The following is a 17,574-nucleotide window of genomic DNA, read 5'->3' on the forward strand; positions in this document are numbered from 1 at the left end:
CCTTTTCTACCTGACCCTCCCCTTCTCGGCCAAATGCTCCTCCGGGCCCTTTTGTTGGGGCGCTAGTGCTCCCCCAGTGACCCTCCGGTGACCCCTACCTGTACCGTGTGTTGCCCATCCCCAATTCCACCGCCTTATGATAGCGGTCCGGCCATTTGGCCCTGACAATATGGGATGTGTGTGGCGGCAAGAACAATATATGGATGTTGTTTATATAGCATAACCACATAAATCCAGTCGTTGTGTGACTCCCATGTCCATCCAGGATCAACAGCCTGACCTCCTTGCCTACAAGGACCTGGCAGGAGGAGCACGAGGGATCGGAGGTGAGTTTTACACTGGCAAAAGGGCGACACTGGCAGACGACCGTCCCGAGGGCACTTTGTACCACTGGAGGGCAGTACCAGCCGAGAGCGACTCTTGATGTCTTTGCTTTAATTAGTCATGTCTGGGACGCGTCTGTCCACCAGAGAAAGATGCGCTGCATTCGCGAGTCGAGCTATCGTGTACCTGGGGTGGGGTTGCCGTCGTAGTGTGCAATACCCCTGCAGGTACCTGAGCACTTTGGTGGATACGTTGCTCAGATACCTCAAGGCGGGTCCCCCCGTGGCCTGCTGCTTGTTTGAGTGCACGGGTGTGGGAATGGACGTACAGGTAGGCTACTCCAGCGCTCTGCCCTGTATTCGCCGTGGGTTCAAAAAACAGAAGGAGGCAACAGTGGTGACATTTGCTTAGGGTTATGGTGGATGTCTTCCCCATCCCAATCAAGTGTCCTGCTACGTACTGTTGACACCGCAGGCTCGTTTTCCATCCTTATCGATCTCGCCTAAGCGCGGTGAAGGCTGTGCAGCCTGTGCTGTTGTGTCGGTTGGAGTCGAATTATGTCATAAGGAAATGGGACTCGTCAAGATTCATGGACCAGCTAACGGCTCCAGGAACGACGTGCAACCGGCAAGATGAGAAGAGGTCCACAAATCAGGTTGCATTTGCAACTAGTCGGCCAACAGGTCCGAGGATTCCCCATCTGCCCCAACGTGCAACGTTCTGCCCAGCTTGATTTATTTGTCTTGGGCCCAGGCTGCACCACCCTGCCAGGTGGATGAAGGCACGACTCGTGTCTTCTTAAGCCGCCGGCCATGGTTTTATCATTTCACCGCGCCGCGCTTGTGTCCAATAGGACCGAAAATTGACGGTTGCCAGTGCTTGATGGAGCAGCGAGACAAGACATTGTTTGCACCAGGTCCGAGGATTACCCGCCCCGAGGTCTCGCCGCCAGCAACCGAGCCACGCCCAGCCACGAATGTTTGTCATGAACGCGGCATGCAAGACATTGACAGTCATTCAACGTTGTTCTGTCTTCAGAATGTCATGCTCGATTACATCCATCCTTGTCTTGAGGGCAGCGTTCATTGCCTTCATGGCGTTCTTCACCCACGCCTCCAAGTCGTCGAGGTTCCCAGTTTGATCATCTAGCGCCTGTTTGCAAGCGTTGGATGTGTCGTCACACTCTTTGTTGAGGACCGTGTCGCGATCCTGTGCTTGTTCTCCTGCCGCGACCATCTTTCTCACTGCCTGTGGCCTGTGCGTCATCAGTGTCGGACATAACAACGCCGCTACCGTTAACGAAGCTTGCGCTGTCGCAGGGCATTGTAAACGAGCTGTCTTCAGATCCGACGTTTTTTTGACCTTCGCTGCTTGCCCTCTGCACGGAATCCTCGCTGCCAGCCTGCTCCGCTAAAGTACCCGGTGCGACTGTGTTGAACGCGATTGCGTGAGTCGTCGACGACGGTCTGCTCGGAGTTCGATTGCGAGAAGCGATAGCCCTCGAAATGCGCTACTCGAAAGCTGTGTTGCAGTGCGATTGGAGTCATGCCCCTTGGTGTTATCAAAAACAATCTTCCAAGTTATCGACCTTGCTACGGCATCATGGGGTACTGGGGCGGCAGCGGTGTGCCATTTGAGGGCATCACGAAGCTGCCGTGGGCAGATGACGAGTATCCCATGTCGCCAGCGGCGTTGGAATCCCCATTACTGCAGCTGGCGGACAGAAAAGCTTCGGGAGTATGCAGCGAAAAGCATGGGGCGATTGACGACTGCTCAGCGAAATGATTCCAAGTTCCGTGGTTGTTTGGTTGTGTAATAGAGTTCGGACTAACTATCATGTACGCCTTAGTGAATGAACCTGAAGTGGCGTGGTTCCTAAATAACCTACTGTTACAGATCATTACCAAACCACATCAAAGCTAATTGTAACAAAGAGCTAGGTGTGTCAACCTAATCCTCCTCACAATTCAGTTAGGCGTTTATTATGTCAGATTACAGTAATAGATAAAAACAAATGTTTACAATGAACCCCTACTTTGAAGCATTAATAGCAGTAAGCCACGCGTACTTGTCACATCTTACAATAACTATTCTTCACTTGTTTTCACGACGGTGTCGGAACTTTCAATAGTAAACGCTTATTAGCTGTATGTACGCATGATGGCACATATCTATGTTGCCAGACACATGTAATTTTATTGCTTTATAAACATCTCTGTCGTAGAAGGCAGCTAGTAAGGATAATTTACGTCATAATACAGATGTGTACACATCTGTATTATGCATGCGCGTATTAGGTTGCTATGTATATAACTCCCGATGTCTTTCAGAACGTGACAAGCAATAATGCTGCTCCCCTTTCTGCTCTTTCCCGTCGCCTTGGATGCGCAGAGATTGGTTTTGACCGTTGTTAACAACTCTACTAACCAGAAAATTTGGCCTGCAGTTGAAGCTGCAGGTTCTTATGGAGTGTCCTCTGATGGTGAAAGAATGATCGCTTATTCTCAAAACCCATTACCTGACGGCCTTGCATTAGAACCTAAGTCGCAGGTGCAAATCCCTCTCACCTCTTTCCCATGGTCGGGACGTGTCTGGGCGAGACAGTACTGCTCACCCGACGGGACAGGTTGTGTTGTAGGTGACTGTGGTCATTCGAGTTGCTGGGGTCGTTCCTCGAGCAGGACCACGCTGTTTGAAATCACCGCGCTGAAAAACAGAATGTATTACGACATTAGCCTGGGTAGGTAGGTCTGCGTCGAGTAAAATAAAGACACTAACCTCACACTGGATGTTTAGTGGATGGGTTTACGTGTGGCATTTACGTGGAACCAGACGACGACGATTGTGAGGCGGTCGCCTGCATAGCCCCGCCGTATCTTGGCATGGACGAGAATCAATATATGGTATGTCCCACATCCAACCTGATCACTGACGCGAGAACAGGTAACGTACCAATCGGCTGCAACTCAGACTGCTCCATATACAAGACGGACGAGTATTGTTGCAGAGGCACATACGATGCGACGACTTGTAAGGGAAGCAACTCCTGGTTCAAGAAGACGTGTCCAGATGCATATAGTTACGCATATGACGATAAAGACGCCACATTTACGTGTGGCTTTCGGAATATGACGATATACTTTCAATGCTTATAGGGTAATGCGGGGTCCGAGATATGGAGCTCATGGACGTCGAGAAATAACCGGACTGGTCGCAATCACATTGATAGCTATTGATGAGAGGAAGTGCACCCCTTGAATTATTCATGCCCAAGCAGCAATGCAGAAAGTTTGTTTAATAAATGAAACGTGATGTTTTGTTACATCGTCTATAGTGGGACCCGACATAGCTTGCGTTTGACGCGGGTATAACCACAGCTGTTAACGTGTTAGTGGGGAGTTATCCACATTCTGACCTTTTATTTGCCCTCTGTCGTCATTGATGGTGTGTAACAAGGTACCTATAACACTAGCCTCAAAATCAACCAGATATATAACGAAGCAGTTTTGTCACAGTTTTCGTATCCATGCTTAGATAATTAGAATAAAGTCTGTTTAAAGGCCCTTAGGAGCTACCGATCCTCAAATACCACCAATTTCTTATAAATTACGCCTATCTCACCTTATCTACTTGTGGAACTTCACATTTCATTGTTGTTCTGTAAAAAGATTACGTTATCAAAATGATGGTTGTGCAAGAAAGCAGGGGGCCAGAGCTCCTTGGCGTGCAGATAGCATTCCTTGTGGCAGCCTGGGTCGCTACAATTCTCCGGCTATATGTGAAAGTAGCCATTACAAAGAACCACACGCTCGACGATGGTGTTATGTACCTTTCCACAGTAAGCGCCCCCCCGCCTGTTGTAGAGCGCTAATCAAACGTAATGTCAGGTCCTGTACTCTGTGTACGCAGCCGTCGCCGTCCTCGGCATTGTCAAGGGCGGCATAGGCCGGCATACCTCAGAGCTGGACTCAGAAAGTATTATTATAGCGCTTAAAGTTTGGTACACATGCGAGATTCTCTACGCATTCATTTCCGCTCTCATCCGGACCTCGATTTGTCTGTTCCTCCTACGAATCTTCAACCGCGGAACAACCAAGATGGCAAAGATGCTGCTTCAAGCAACTATTGTGTTAGTCTGGGTCTCATCCATCGTTTACCTCTTCATAATCGTGCTCCAGTGCGACCCCCCCAACTACTACTGGGCCAAATTCGAGGGACTCCAGGGGAGCTGTCGCCCTGCACATCTCGTACCAAACGCAACAATCGGTCATAGTGTCGTGGCCGCCGTGAGCGACTGGATTATTGGCATACTACCTATGTCGATCTTTTGGCAACTCCAGATGAGGCGAGAGAAAAAGATTCGACTGTTGTTCTTCTTCGGAATCGGCATGATGTAAGCTTCATTCCTTTCAAACCTTCGTTGTTCCCCCCACTGACATCTGTTGTACCGGAAGTGCTGGGATCATCATGATTATCAGGATACCTTACATAAAGGTGCTTGAGATATCGGCCGACTTTCTATATCAGACAGTGTAAGTGTGTTAGCCTCGCAGGTGGTTTTTTGACTGCTAACAAAGATTTGCTGAAGCGATGTTGCTCTATGGTCTCTTTTGGAACCTTCAATTGGCATCATTGCGGGATGTATCGCTACACTTCGGCCCCTCGTAAAGGCTTGTGGAATACGTACGAGATCAGCAAAGAGATCAACCATATCTTGGGGGCATTTGAGGGAAAATGATACTGGAATTTTCGTTACCCGAGAAGTCGAGGTTACCAGCCTCAATGCTAAAGTAGGCATTCCGGTAGAACCAGGCGTGCTGTCCCCGGACTGGTAACAAAGGCCTTAAGCTTTCTAACGTCTATATGGTGCTGTTGGTTGTGAAGCTGTTTTGAATACGTTTAGTATTAAGTATATCCAGTCTGTTACGATATCTGTCTATATAGTAAAGTGAAATGCCGTGAAGCAGAATTGTTCCGTAAGTCACGTTGTACGACACGAGTCACACGAAGGTGTCACGTGACCGATATCACGGGTTTTTCAACCCGAACCCTCCTGTAGAACAGATCTTAGAAAGATCAACCACTGTTCATTCTCTCATTCCTAGACGTGTGGTGCTCATCATAGTTATGAGCCCAGCTTTACCAGAGTTGCTGTGCTTGAATGGTTAAAGGTGTGGCAAAGGCATCCGACAGGAAAACCTAGACCCCTAGGGTTCGAGACAGGCAAAGGCCACCGAGATTTCGGCGAAATGTACCCGATCAGAAGGTTTAAAGAGCCATCAGACGCCTGATTAATCAGCCATCTGGGGGGGTGTGTCGTGATGGGTGCAACCTGCCCCTATAAGCCGCAATTGCTGCACTGCAATTATGGATCCACTTTTGCACCCTCATCACATAAGAAGATTGCAAGAGATGAACAACGACCCTTTGGGAAATGCACCCTTGCTCAATTCATCCACTACGGAAGATCCATGTGCGCCCCTGCACAACGCCTTTCAGTCCTCCAAATCAGCCATGTACCCACTCGCCAACGCTGTGTCCCTCTTGCGTTGCTCTGCTTCGTTGAGCTGAGCTTGCCTTTTAAAACCTGCAGATTCCTCAGCACACATAACTTGCTCTTGCAGCAAAGTTGACTTACCAATCTCTCCACACTGCTTCGCATAATCTTTGCCCACCCAGCTATAGCCCAGAGCGCGTTCGGGATGCACTGCAAGCAATCCCATCGGCTTTTTCTTGTTTCTAACTTTGCACGCCTGGGTTTCCACGTTGCTGCCTCCGTCAAAAATTAGGGACTCTTTAAGGTCGGTGAGGGGAACTTGTTTGTTTTTCCGGTAGTAGACCCCCTGCAGGCCTTGTGGTCCCCGCCTTGTGCCTGGAAAGAGAGTACAGAATTTCTGTTCTACTTCAGTCCACCGAAGCCGGCAGTCTACGCGAAGGTAGGTAATGCAGTCTACCTGCTCCGGCGTGTATTTGACGTTACTCCTGGCTTTCCTGGACTTGAGCAGCGAGCGAAACCGGCGTCCTGGCAGGGGCTGGTCAACAGGGTTGCGTGTGGGACAAAGGTAAGCATCGCTTGAATGAAAGGGAATGGCTTCCGTGTTTTTTGGGAATGACCGAATGGAGTCAAGGGGCTGGTCCAGCACATCTAGGCGCGGGAGCGTAATGCGCGTCTTGTTGGGAACCTGTTGGGGGTTGTGTAGATGAGGAGACAGCGAATGATGAGACCAGTACGAGTGTTGCGCTATGAACTGATGCTTAGGCAACTCAAGGTTCTTATAGTTTGAGAGAATTCTTTGCAAAACAACAGCCATGTCGTCATAGATCTTAAGAGACGAAGCTGCAGTGAAGAACAGTGAAGTGATTAAGGGGAAGAACGACGGCAAGCAATGAAGGACAACTTAGAGAATTTGCTAAATCCTCATCTGCTATATGTGGGAACGATGACCGAGGAAGAATGAAGGTGAACCGACAATTTGTCACCAGAGTAATGGTCGCCCCACACGGTTGATGTTTGTTACCTCCACTTAACAGGTTAAATAACACATAACGAAGCAAGGCAGTCACCGGATTGGGGTTGCATGGAGTGATTTTTGTAACAGCGCCGCTGACACTGTTACTTGCTAAATGAATTAAAAAAACCATCAGCGCTACGACATTTTTTCTCAATAATAGAGACATTTGTGACTGCCGCCAGACTCTATCTAACTGTGCCTCTATCGGGCAAATGACCCTCCGAGCCCTTTCGTTCAGGTGCTCGTGGGTCGTCCTCCACCCAATCGCCTAATACGGCGTCCGGTCCGCTCGGTCCTGACAGCAAGCGAGCTGGACTCGGACCTACATAGTTCTTGGATCACTTTTCAAATTGCGTGAAATTAGAGCTTTAGTTCATTATGTTCTGTGTCTCTCCGGAAAAAGTTTTACAGTACGCCCACCTCGGGTTGTCACTCTCCGCTCGTCAGTGTCGGCGTAAGTCATCTTTGACTTAACGACGGGGTAGTTTTGTGCTGGAATGCCGATCGGACTATCAATGATAAAATGGGGACGACGGCCTGGGTGGGCCAATCAGATCACACAAATTTACCTCCGTCAGAGGAGTGGAACCGTCTGGCCAGCCACATGATGGCTTTTGTTAGATCCTCTCTTCTGCAACCCACGTAGCAATGTGGATTACCTCATTTTTTGTGCCGTTCGTTTACTCGAGTGACCCTGTGATACCAACATTTTGTCCTTGACCTGATCGCTTCAACAAAGTATCAGCCTTTCCGAGACTTTCGGTAGAGTGGCCCATTTGGTCATCCGTTTTAAATTTAATCACCCTTTTACGGGATTGAGGCGTGATTAGGCCTTTTGAAGTATTCTGTCGTTTGCGGATGGTACCAAAAGCTACGGAGATGACTAGTAAGACAGTTACGAACACGAACCATAGAACTAGGCCACAAGATTGCCTGCTAGAAAGATGCATTGTAGTTTCTATGAGAGTGATCTTTGGTCTTAAATAATCCCCGTGGGCGGTAAATCGCTTCTCAAAAGCTCTATCAGTTACAGGTTGTTACGTTATAATTAAGTAATCTTCGAAGAGCAGGACAAAAGCTTGCACAATCATTGGAACGATGTTTGCTACCAAACGATTTTGAAAGTACATTATTACTCAGTGTGCTTCTGAAAAATCTGACGTCTTCGAACGAGATACAGGACCTCGTCCATGTTTCAACTCCCACATAAGGAAGCATCAAAAATTGAAACCAGGGTCGAATCCCCTCCTATACCCACCAATGCAACAGCTACTGCTACAAATGTTTCTTTATCTCCGTTTCGCTCGTGTAATCTTCGAAGACATTCCCGTATCGTTTCATTATTAAGATGCGCGGAACCTCGTCCTAAATCAGTAGCCAATGTCATGGCCAGTTCCAGTAATGGTTTGGTGTTTCCCTATTGCGTACTCGGTTGCAGGCCGGAGGGTGTCGATACTTGAAAGCGAGACAAAAATCAATACACAGACCTTCGTAAAGCCAGCCAGACAGATCTTACTCCTGACTCCCGGGACACTGAAGCATTTACAGAACATGATGCAATTTTAGTATCCTCCGCTTAGACTGTGGTATGTTCTCAGCGTCTTCCTCATGGATGTTACCGATAGCACGCATGTCAAAGAGCTCTATGGCAAAGGGGTTACGTCATGGCTGCACGACTTCCCATGGACAAAGATTATACAGCAAGCATCAGTGTGGAGAGACTGGTTAGTCGTCTATGCTGCAAGAGCAAGTCACATGTGCTGAGGGATCTGCAGGTCGTAAAAGGCTTTGCGGCGCAGAGAATGTATGCACGCTAGATTTCAACGCTAGTTACCAGACTGTTGGAACGAACCGTTCAACTTCCTTACTGCCTGTCGAGGGACCGGGGATGCAGGGCGGCTGGGCAGTCAAAACAACGACTCCCTGGACCGTGTATTGGACGTCGGCGACTCTAGCCAGATCCTGACGGGGGACAAAAGGATCGCCGCCGGCCGCCTGGAGTACCATTGACCAGCAGGTCGCGGACAGCCGCCACTTCCGACGAGACCCTGTGGCCGCATTGTGGTCCGAGGAAGTCTCACGCGAAATATTAGGTACATACTCCTATAACTCACGTGTGCGAACAGACAATTCAAGATGGGCCAATGGTGGCAAGAGATGTTTGATTATCGATCAGAGAGTATCTCAGGCAGCGGCTCCAAACTTCGAGACGCTTAAGGCTGTGACGACCAACATGGAGCCTGACGGGTCTTTTCACCAGTTGCCGGTGAACTGCCGGTGTGGTTTTGGTATTTTGCCAGTGTCTAAGCTGGTAACCTTGACTTCTCGGGTAACAATGATTGCACCGCCATTCCGCCTCAAATTTCCAATATGAAGATGATTTCTTTCTTGACGTCGTACCCAGTCCATATGTGTTAGAGAGGGGTCGAAGTGCAAGGCCTTAGGGCAACGGATTTTGGGAATAATAATTAATCACTCTTCTACCATCCAGGGACACTACATAAGGGCCTGCGGCTTCGAATGCGGGCCAAATCTTTAAGTGAGTTATTGGCGCGCGTCAAAAAAAAAGCATCCAAGGCTATCCAGTCCCATAGAGTTGATGGTAACCGGGGACATGAGCGGTGCAGTGACCGACGTTCGTCTATAGGATGTGAGATCTGAGTCATCTGTTTCCGCCAAGCTGGATACGTATCCACACGTTTCCTTTAATCATTCATAACGTGTCGTAAAAAACGACGACGTTAAGTGCGGGCAGCAATTAACGCCTTATATCCTTACAATGTAACGTTTTTCGTTGATTTCTCATGGATCTTGCGTCAAACAGACAAGGTCCAGACCTACTATCGTCATGTTTGTTTCGCTGGATACCCTCAACAACACCAAGCCCACGCGGGACTGGCCGTATCACCGCCACAGGATGTTCTGGCCGAGAGCTTCTGGGCCAGAAAGGTCGGGAGGCTTGCCAGTCATGGTTGGGGAATAGCCTCCCACCCCTGCAAAAGAGACCCACAGCTTTCTAGCGTCTTCTTCGTCGGCTGAGATGCTTGACGTGAAGCCACGTTAAAAGCGTAACAGAAAGTAGTCCTAAGATAAGTCGTTATGGTTAATAACCACTAATCTGTCTAACGCAGAGGTAAAAAAACAAGTAGACTGAATATCCAGAAAGAATCAGTATCCAATCAATATTGCACGAGAAGGGGACAAAAATCTGTTATGCCAAGGTCCGCCACTATAACTATGTCCCCTCCCTGGTCGCAGCAAGTGCTCAGCTGAGAGATTATGCCCACCGACTGAAGGCACCTAAGGTATATAGCGGCATACAATAAACCCCTCGAGGTCTCAAAATGGGCATATGTTCCAGCAACGGCACTTTCTGTGTGCCACCGAGAAAGAAGATGGTTTCATTTGCCAAAGTCCTCACAGAAGCACAGCGGTTTCGGAGAGCTAATGGACGTCCGGCCGACCTTGGGCGTCACGGAGAGACAGAAAGCTTCCCCCAGCCATCGTTCCTACGACCTAAACAACAGCGAATGGTTGCGCGATCGGAACAATCCGTTCCATCACAAGAAATTCTAAGACGTCGAAATGCCAGAATAGGGGGGCATCAGGCACCCCAATTACGATCCAGGTTTTACACGACGTCAGATCCAACAGCCCCCGATACGAAGGCGATAAACCTCGCCAGACCAAGACACGTCATCGAATGTATGGGGCACCGCAAACCTGCACCGTCATTAGACTGCCCAGACGTAAAGGATTTCCTAATGCTCAAGGACAACGATGTGATGGAAGATGAGATCTGGTTCGCTTTGACACCGATAACTCGTTTCTGGAATTCTAATGCAGCTTATGAGGCAAGACGCATCGTGACAAAGAACCAGTTCGACTGTTTGTTGGTCATCGGGATTTGTCGCGACAGTACCAGTTTTAATCTTCACGTTCTGAACAACTACTGTCCAATCCCTACCCACGAGCCTTGGAGGTTGGCTGAACATACACTGGATCAATTGTTAGAAAGCAATGACTGGATTGGCATTGATGGTGGTCTCCAACCAGACAGGGCCCATCTTGCTATTGGTCGCGTTTTTCACAATGGATACCGTGTACTACAGCGACCTGGATCAGCAGTTGAATACCAAGGGATCATTGTGATCGGAGCTTTTGTATCACACTATAAATTGGAACTACTTGTGGAGATTGATCGGATGATTTTGCATGAAGATGTCACGACGATGCTAGAATGTATTATCAGTAGGCCTGTGCGGCTCTCCTAAACAGGATACAGCTTGCGTCTATCATTGAGTGGTTCCAGAGATGGCTTGGTTGTCCTAAATGATTTCTGTAAGGCTTTGTAGATAGTAAAAATAACCGACTACCTTTAACAGTGTCTTAATAGGCGAAGCCAGTCACCTCTGCATCTTCTTGAATGAGCAAGGATCCATTGGACATGTCGAGCATCATGGCTGCAACTGGTTCGGCATAATGTTTTGTCATGACGGGTAGAAGGTGGTGTCTGCGAGTCAGTCTTCGAGTCAGTCCTGGAATTCGGTCCGAGACGTAGATGCCCTCATAAAAGGTATAAATACCCTGCCTTCGTCTTATATCTCCATTCTAGAGGAATAAATGCTTCTGATCTTTACTTTTCTACCCTCATCAGATTTTATGTTGGATCCGTACACCACCCGGGTCTTACCCTCACAAGTTAGGGTCCTTCGTTACCTAGTTTCCATCTTGTCTCGCTATACCAAGCAAGATTCTGATAACCTGCTTCTCTTGGCACGTATTCACCTAGTCTCTTTGTGCGACAGCTCTTTGCTTCGTCCCGTTTTCCCGTTCGCTCTGGGCGGTTACCGTGTTTTTCCCAAATATTGAACCGTGACCGAGAGATTGTATGACATCCGTTTCCCCAACTTACAACTTACCGAGTTTCCTGTCGCCACTCTTGATATTCTGTCACGAGTCGAACGTAGGTCCCTATACGGACCTCCTCTTAGACCCCCTGGATATCCCTGCACTGGGCTCGAGGGCATCCGTGCCCCTCTGGAAAGGCTCTATAATAGGACCTCCTTTTCCTTTGCAAGGGAAGAAGGTGGGCCAGAGATGAGTTTGGTTACCTCTTCACTTTGCATAGCGGCCCCTGACATGTTCACTCTCTTATCGACACAAGCGGCGTCAGTCAATGTGGGATTAGGGCAATTGTGAGTGTCACGTGTAGTAACGTCGGCGTCCCATAGCAAGCTGCTAAAGGGCTGTGTCTTCCATGCAGGCAGTATAGACTTGTTGAGGCTGGGGCTACCTTTCGGGCTCTCTGAATGAAACTATTGGGTAAGGACCTCCTATGCTGTGATATTGGAGCAGGGCAGGAAAATCCAATATTTTGTCAGCACAGTTCAATCTTTGTTCCTAGATGAAGCGACATAAACGTGTTAATGCGTAATGCACAAGGCTGCTCGTTCCGTCTCGTTCTAAGCATGAAACACTGGCACTGTACGATCTAGCCCACATGGCAGCTGTTTTGCTCCCTATCCTCACATCCAAACATTAAGACTTTTCTCCAGCACCGATTCGCGAAACGGTGTTCGACCCGGATCACTGAGTGTACTGCCAGAAGTATAGTATGCAAGGTTGAGTCTGAAATTGTAACTGTGGTAGATGAATGATTTGCTCGATCCGGATATTAAAATGTGTATACTTACATTTTTGCAAAGCCAATAGGCCCAGTGAGATTCAGGCAGCGATTTTGAATTGTATCTGGCCTATCAATGTTCATATAACTCTATGTCTTACGGCTTACTCACTAGTAGAAAAGTTTTCGGGCTTGTCGATGCAAAATGAGCTGTACGTGAAAGCTGTAACAGCTGATATAGATTTTACTGTCGTAACCAACAACCTTATTGGAACCAATACGAACAAATGGGCCATTTCGGGTTTCCTAGAAAAGTGGATTAGCATCTGTGAATCGTCTTGGTGCGGAAGATTAAAAAATTTGACCTGATTGAAACCTACAGTTTAAGATGTTCCCAGAAGTCAAATGGGCTTAAACCAGGCTTCCAGGTAATACATAGAGAAGGAGGCAACAGTCAAAAGGGCACCAATAGTCTCTTGGCATATCTGCAGCCCTTTGAAAATTCCCATATGTCTTCCCTTCAGCCATGAGAATACAATGTTACCGATCGGGTCCTAACTCTTGGAAGTAGTTGAGATCCTGTCCGGTATTGTTACTGTTACAGGCTTGAAGATGATGATGTCTTCTCATTATTGTACAATGCCAAGCTCGATATCAGGTTGCGTCCCCATGAACACCTTGTAAATGTATAATGCTTTCTTTATTGATCTGAATCCAGTTGATCATCAATCTGCGTGTTATAGTGCGCTAGTAACAATTACACGTGTGTATTATCAGTGTTAGTTGCCCAGTCGAATGGATTAACCTGATTCACACCGGCCTCCCCGGTCTCGTGACTATTTTACAAAAACCTGCAACAAGTCAAGAAAACTGTCAAATCGTAAATTGTGGAGCTTTTATATCGTACACACGGTCCGCCTGAATAATCACTCAATAGTTACATTTCATACCCAAAGTGGAGAGGGTACCAGCCATGTTAACACTCCTTGCGTAGTAGATAGCTAAGGCATCCGTTAGATACAGGTCAGCCAGTAGCACGGCAATAATTTTGGTCATTATCCAGATTGATCCTGGCTAGCGGAAGGTTAATCATGAACGCCTACATTGTGACCCGTTTCTGCTTGTCTTGTTGCGTGTTGCTTCGTCTGTTTTTATCACTGCTGTTACATCAGTTACGCACATCGACTGCGCGACACAGCCTCGTCGACGCCCATCCCACTTGTCAAATCCGAAACGGCTGCTTGGAGGATGGTGTCACTGTTGTCAAAGTTGATCATCCATGTCGCCGATAAAGAAGGCATAATTTTGGTCCGGTCTGTATTAACATACTGTCACACTACATAAACAGCCAGGTTGTGATTACATAGTATTCGGCCTGGCAATGACAAGATTCACGCTGCTTTAACTTTGTTTGGTTTGTTTGCATCTCAAAAATAACAGCCGAAGACAAACCACGAGCTGCTTCCCCGTGCGGTATTAGTCGGACCCGCTTTGGAGGAGAGTTTGCGTCTATAATCTGAAAGCGGATTAGGCCTGCTCTCAATCTCCTTGCCTTTCTTCCACGCTATGACATGACCGCCGGAGATGACTTGCTGGTGTTGAAATTAGGATAGCACGTGCTTGACAGGTCCCAACCACCTATCGCCCTAGTACGACTGCCAGGAAGTACTGTCTTGGGGGTGTGAGGTTTGGGGTGGGTAGAAAATACCTGTTAGGGATATTTTGCTTGCCGGATACCATCGTAAACCTCAGGCTGATACTATGGGCAACTGAGTGGTGGTTGAATGAGGATCCCTTGAGCTGCCTAAAAGCCGATCAAGCCCGCATTATATAACCCCCAGCGTTGCCCATAGAGGTCATTCCTAGCTTTCTGCAAGTCATGGCTCACTTGAACGCTGCATTATGGTATTTATTAAGGTGTTACAACAGACAGTAACTGCTGTTAAGTTTGTGGTTAAAAGGGTGTTTTTTTCGCTGATGATTCAGGCCGTCAGTTGGGGCCCATAAAGGTCAAGCGTACACCGATAAGAACATCACTTGCTTGTCAGTGATGTCTGAAAACTTTTGGAACCGTGGCAGAAAGAAGTCGAATGGCGGTTACATAGACGACGACTGTCTCAGATACTCCTCTAGAGTTAAGGATTGGGCCTTGGGTGGTGGGTGGTCAGGTTAAGTCGTACACTGATTGGAGGTAATGCGTTTAGTTATATTATCTATTGTTATTGCAGTTGTCCCACTTTCATTCCGAGATATGTTACCGTGGAAGATCAAAGAGGTCTAATCAGTCTGTGGCCTGATGGATCAGCGTCTTCCGCACCTAGTGATGCATAGCCGTATTCCTCTCAACCCAGTCTTCAGTGCAGGCTAATTACGTTCTGATCGAAAATGTCAAGCAGGGTCTGCGCAGCAGCGATAGCGTCCCCTCGCGATGATCATCGGATCCACTCCGCACCATCCTCGCATATTATTCGTCTCACCCTCGGCCTGTCGACCATGACCGAACTGTAGTTTTAGGCATTTTCCCTCTAGACGAGAAAGCTTCATAGCCAGTGCTTGCCGTATCGAAGAACGCGAGGTGCCGAGCCGCGTTTCGTAGGAACTTTGATCTCACGCCCTTAGCACGTTTCTGCACGGGCACTAACAATGAAGTGGTCTTCCTCGCACAGAACCAGGGTAGGCCATACAGAGCAGGTTAAATGCGCAAACCAGACTCACGAAAAGTCCGCCACCGCGGCCATCGAGGAGACGAACTGTTGGAACTCTAGAGTGATTGTCTGTCATCTTTGCTGACTTCACGCCCCAAAAAGGCTAGACCTAATCGGCGAAAGGTGTACATCTGTGTGTTATGATCAGAAGTAGCATTGAATTTGCTGTAAGGATCAAGGAGTTGCAACGCTTGTCTTGCCAAAAAGTTATTGGTTTTATCCTGAGATGTGAACCAACACAGACTACGACACCTGGGAGGCGGGTTGCAGTCCTTGTTTTCCCAAGACTGGCAGGGGTATCTTTCCGGTCCCTTCCCCACGAACCTGTGATGAAACATCGTTGCCTGTTCCAACTAGAAAGCTGTGCGTCGAATGACTTCGGCGCCCGTCGCGACTGCAAGGTATGGTTGCACTGGAGGGCGGACAATCTGGGCCTGTAGCGTGCAGGATCCAACAACCAGGCAACTTGAATCGAGCTTGGAGACATTGCCCGATTGATGGGACCGGGTTCAGGTCCCACACCAATATCGCCTTCTTCTCGGCCCTTCACAGGGGGCCTTCGGTGGCTGCATCATGCCTGAGTGATCATGGCGACGGTCACCTGTAGTCACCTGTTCTGGCCGAGGCGCGAGGGCGCTTTCATGCTGGACCCACCGCCCACATCGATCGTTGAGACGCCGTTACAGAGTACCTTTCACGTCTTTCTGAATAACGTTGTCACCAAATAACGCCCCACAATGGACCCATATTCGATGAACCCGCCGGTTATTACATAATAATGACGGCCTGAAAAGTCGAAAGGCAGGTGAAGCAAGCCATCCAACCTGTGGACGTTGTGTTAGCCCCCTGGTCAACAATGTGTTCCACCTTTGTCTTGGCCCACACTTCTTGCCAAGCAAGGTTCGTAACGGACAGGCCCTGTTGAGATGGCTGCGCCCCATGTATCTCTTGCAGGTCTCAGTCGGCAACGTGCACGGCACCGCGAGTTGGCCTGCTGGCTGCAAACAAATTTGACTTCAATTGGGCAAGAATCGGAGACTTAGGGCAGTAAACCACGCCGTGGGAGCGAGAATGTCAGTTTTGGGACCAAGTGCTGGTTAAGATCGTGAAAAAAGGGCGACTTTTTCGCCGATGACTCAGCGCGTTAGTTGGGGCCCATAAAGGTCAAGCGTCAGTTTTAAGACCTTCAAATTGTACAAATATGAGGATGCCGTTTTGTTGGCGCATCTCGATCCGGCGGCGGTCATGGCCCTAGTGCCGGGGACGCAAGCACACGCCACAAATCCGGTCTTGAGACCTATCCCTGTCTACAAATTGCCGCTGTATTGCCGATAATGCAGTTATCATGTTTTCTGGCATTATTTCGCGGTCAATGTATGCGATTCTCGGCACACCTGCTTCAATTTCTCTACTGCTACTTGAGTCGATTGAGCTGATTAAGTTGACTTAATATCCTAATCAAAGCCATACAGTCGTCCGTCGGTACCAGGCCGTCACAATCCGGTCGCCCGAGAAAGCAGAGCACCGTTTGCGCAGCCCTGATTGCCTCCTCAGGAGACAATTGTTGGACATCCACATCCCCGTTGTTCGCAGCCGCCGTGTCGTCGTCTGCCCCCGATGTCCGAGTCGTCTGACGTTTCTTTTTCTTGGCGGAGAGCCCCACCTTCGTAGTTAGGTTGTTTTGGTCCAGGACGGCTTTCACTTCGGGGTACTTGCCCTTGAGGCGGAGTACTTTCATTGACAACGCATTTCGGGACTTGTAGGGAAAGGAGCCGAAGTTGTTACTGCAAGCCTCTTCAATCTCCTCCCACGGTTCCTCCCTTAAACGAGCATTCAGAATGAATCGTTCCTCTTCTTTCAGATGGCTATACCTGGGAGAAGAGAATACTTCTGTCGACTCCTCTGGATTACTGGATTCTTCTTGGTGAGACGTCTCCGGTGCACCCGAGTATCGTTGGTTTGTTGATATAGAGCCAGATTGGGGCGAGTTGCAGTAGGGAGGACATAGCAGGGGATTGTCGTAGCCAACGAACGGAGGAAAATAATGTGGTAGAGTTGTGGGAGGGTATTGCTGCATTGGCTCGACTGACCACGAAGACCAGTCGAGCAGCGACAGTTCATGCTGACTTTTGGATTGCTCTTGTTCGGCCATGCTCAGTCTTACGGCAGGTTGAAAAAGTTGGTGAAAGTGGATGTCCAAGTGAGCATTCTGCACGAGGCCCCCGGAGGACGATAAATGTGAACATTCGGGCTTATATTTAGCATGCTGATGCGGCAAGGACTATCTGAAGATGAGAGCGTTATGTGCGGCAATCCCACGAACCATCCCCTCGGGATTCAGTTGCGAAGTGCGCTCGTTGGACTCGTCTTGAAATATCACGGACAGTACTGCTGGGAATTGACTGCA

At 48.6% G+C, this 17,574-nt stretch overlaps 4 protein-coding genes across 4 annotated transcripts; 2 read left to right on the plus strand and 2 right to left on the minus strand.

The window, feature by feature from the left end:
- Window positions 1–1,341: 1,341 nt before the first annotated feature.
- CH63R_14473 (uncharacterized protein) lies at window positions 1,342–1,648 on the minus strand (the record flags this gene model as incomplete). The annotated part of the gene is made up of 2 exons (XM_018309447.1): window positions 1,342–1,469; window positions 1,522–1,648. 2 exons carry the CDS (start codon window positions 1,646–1,648, stop codon window positions 1,342–1,344), a joined length of 255 nt encoding a protein of 84 aa, XP_018150690.1.
- A 278-nt stretch (window positions 1,649–1,926) lies between these two features.
- Window positions 1,927–2,109, plus strand: CH63R_14474 (uncharacterized protein; the record flags this gene model as incomplete). The annotated part of the gene is made up of 1 exon (XM_018309448.1): window positions 1,927–2,109. The coding sequence occupies one exon, from the start codon at window positions 1,927–1,929 to the stop codon at window positions 2,107–2,109; it is 183 nt and encodes a 60-aa protein (XP_018150691.1).
- Window positions 2,110–4,006: 1,897 nt separating this feature from the next.
- Window positions 4,007–4,721, plus strand: CH63R_14475 (Integral membrane protein; the record flags this gene model as incomplete). The annotated part of the gene is made up of 2 exons (XM_018309449.1): window positions 4,007–4,162; window positions 4,212–4,721. The coding sequence occupies 2 exons, from the start codon at window positions 4,007–4,009 to the stop codon at window positions 4,719–4,721; spliced, it is 666 nt and encodes a 221-aa protein (XP_018150692.1).
- Window positions 4,722–16,581: 11,860 nt separating this feature from the next.
- Window positions 16,582–17,319, minus strand: CH63R_14476 (reverse transcriptase and RNase H; the record flags this gene model as incomplete). The annotated part of the gene is made up of 1 exon (XM_018309450.1): window positions 16,582–17,319. One exon carries the CDS (start codon window positions 17,317–17,319, stop codon window positions 16,582–16,584), a length of 738 nt encoding a protein of 245 aa, XP_018150693.1.
- Between the last annotated feature and the right edge of the window lie 255 nt (window positions 17,320–17,574).

The sequence above is a fragment of the Colletotrichum higginsianum genome, chromosome 11 (genome assembly GCF_001672515.1).
Source record: "Colletotrichum higginsianum IMI 349063 chromosome 11, whole genome shotgun sequence".
Classification (NCBI taxonomy): Eukaryota; Fungi; Ascomycota; class Sordariomycetes; order Glomerellales; family Glomerellaceae; genus Colletotrichum; species Colletotrichum higginsianum.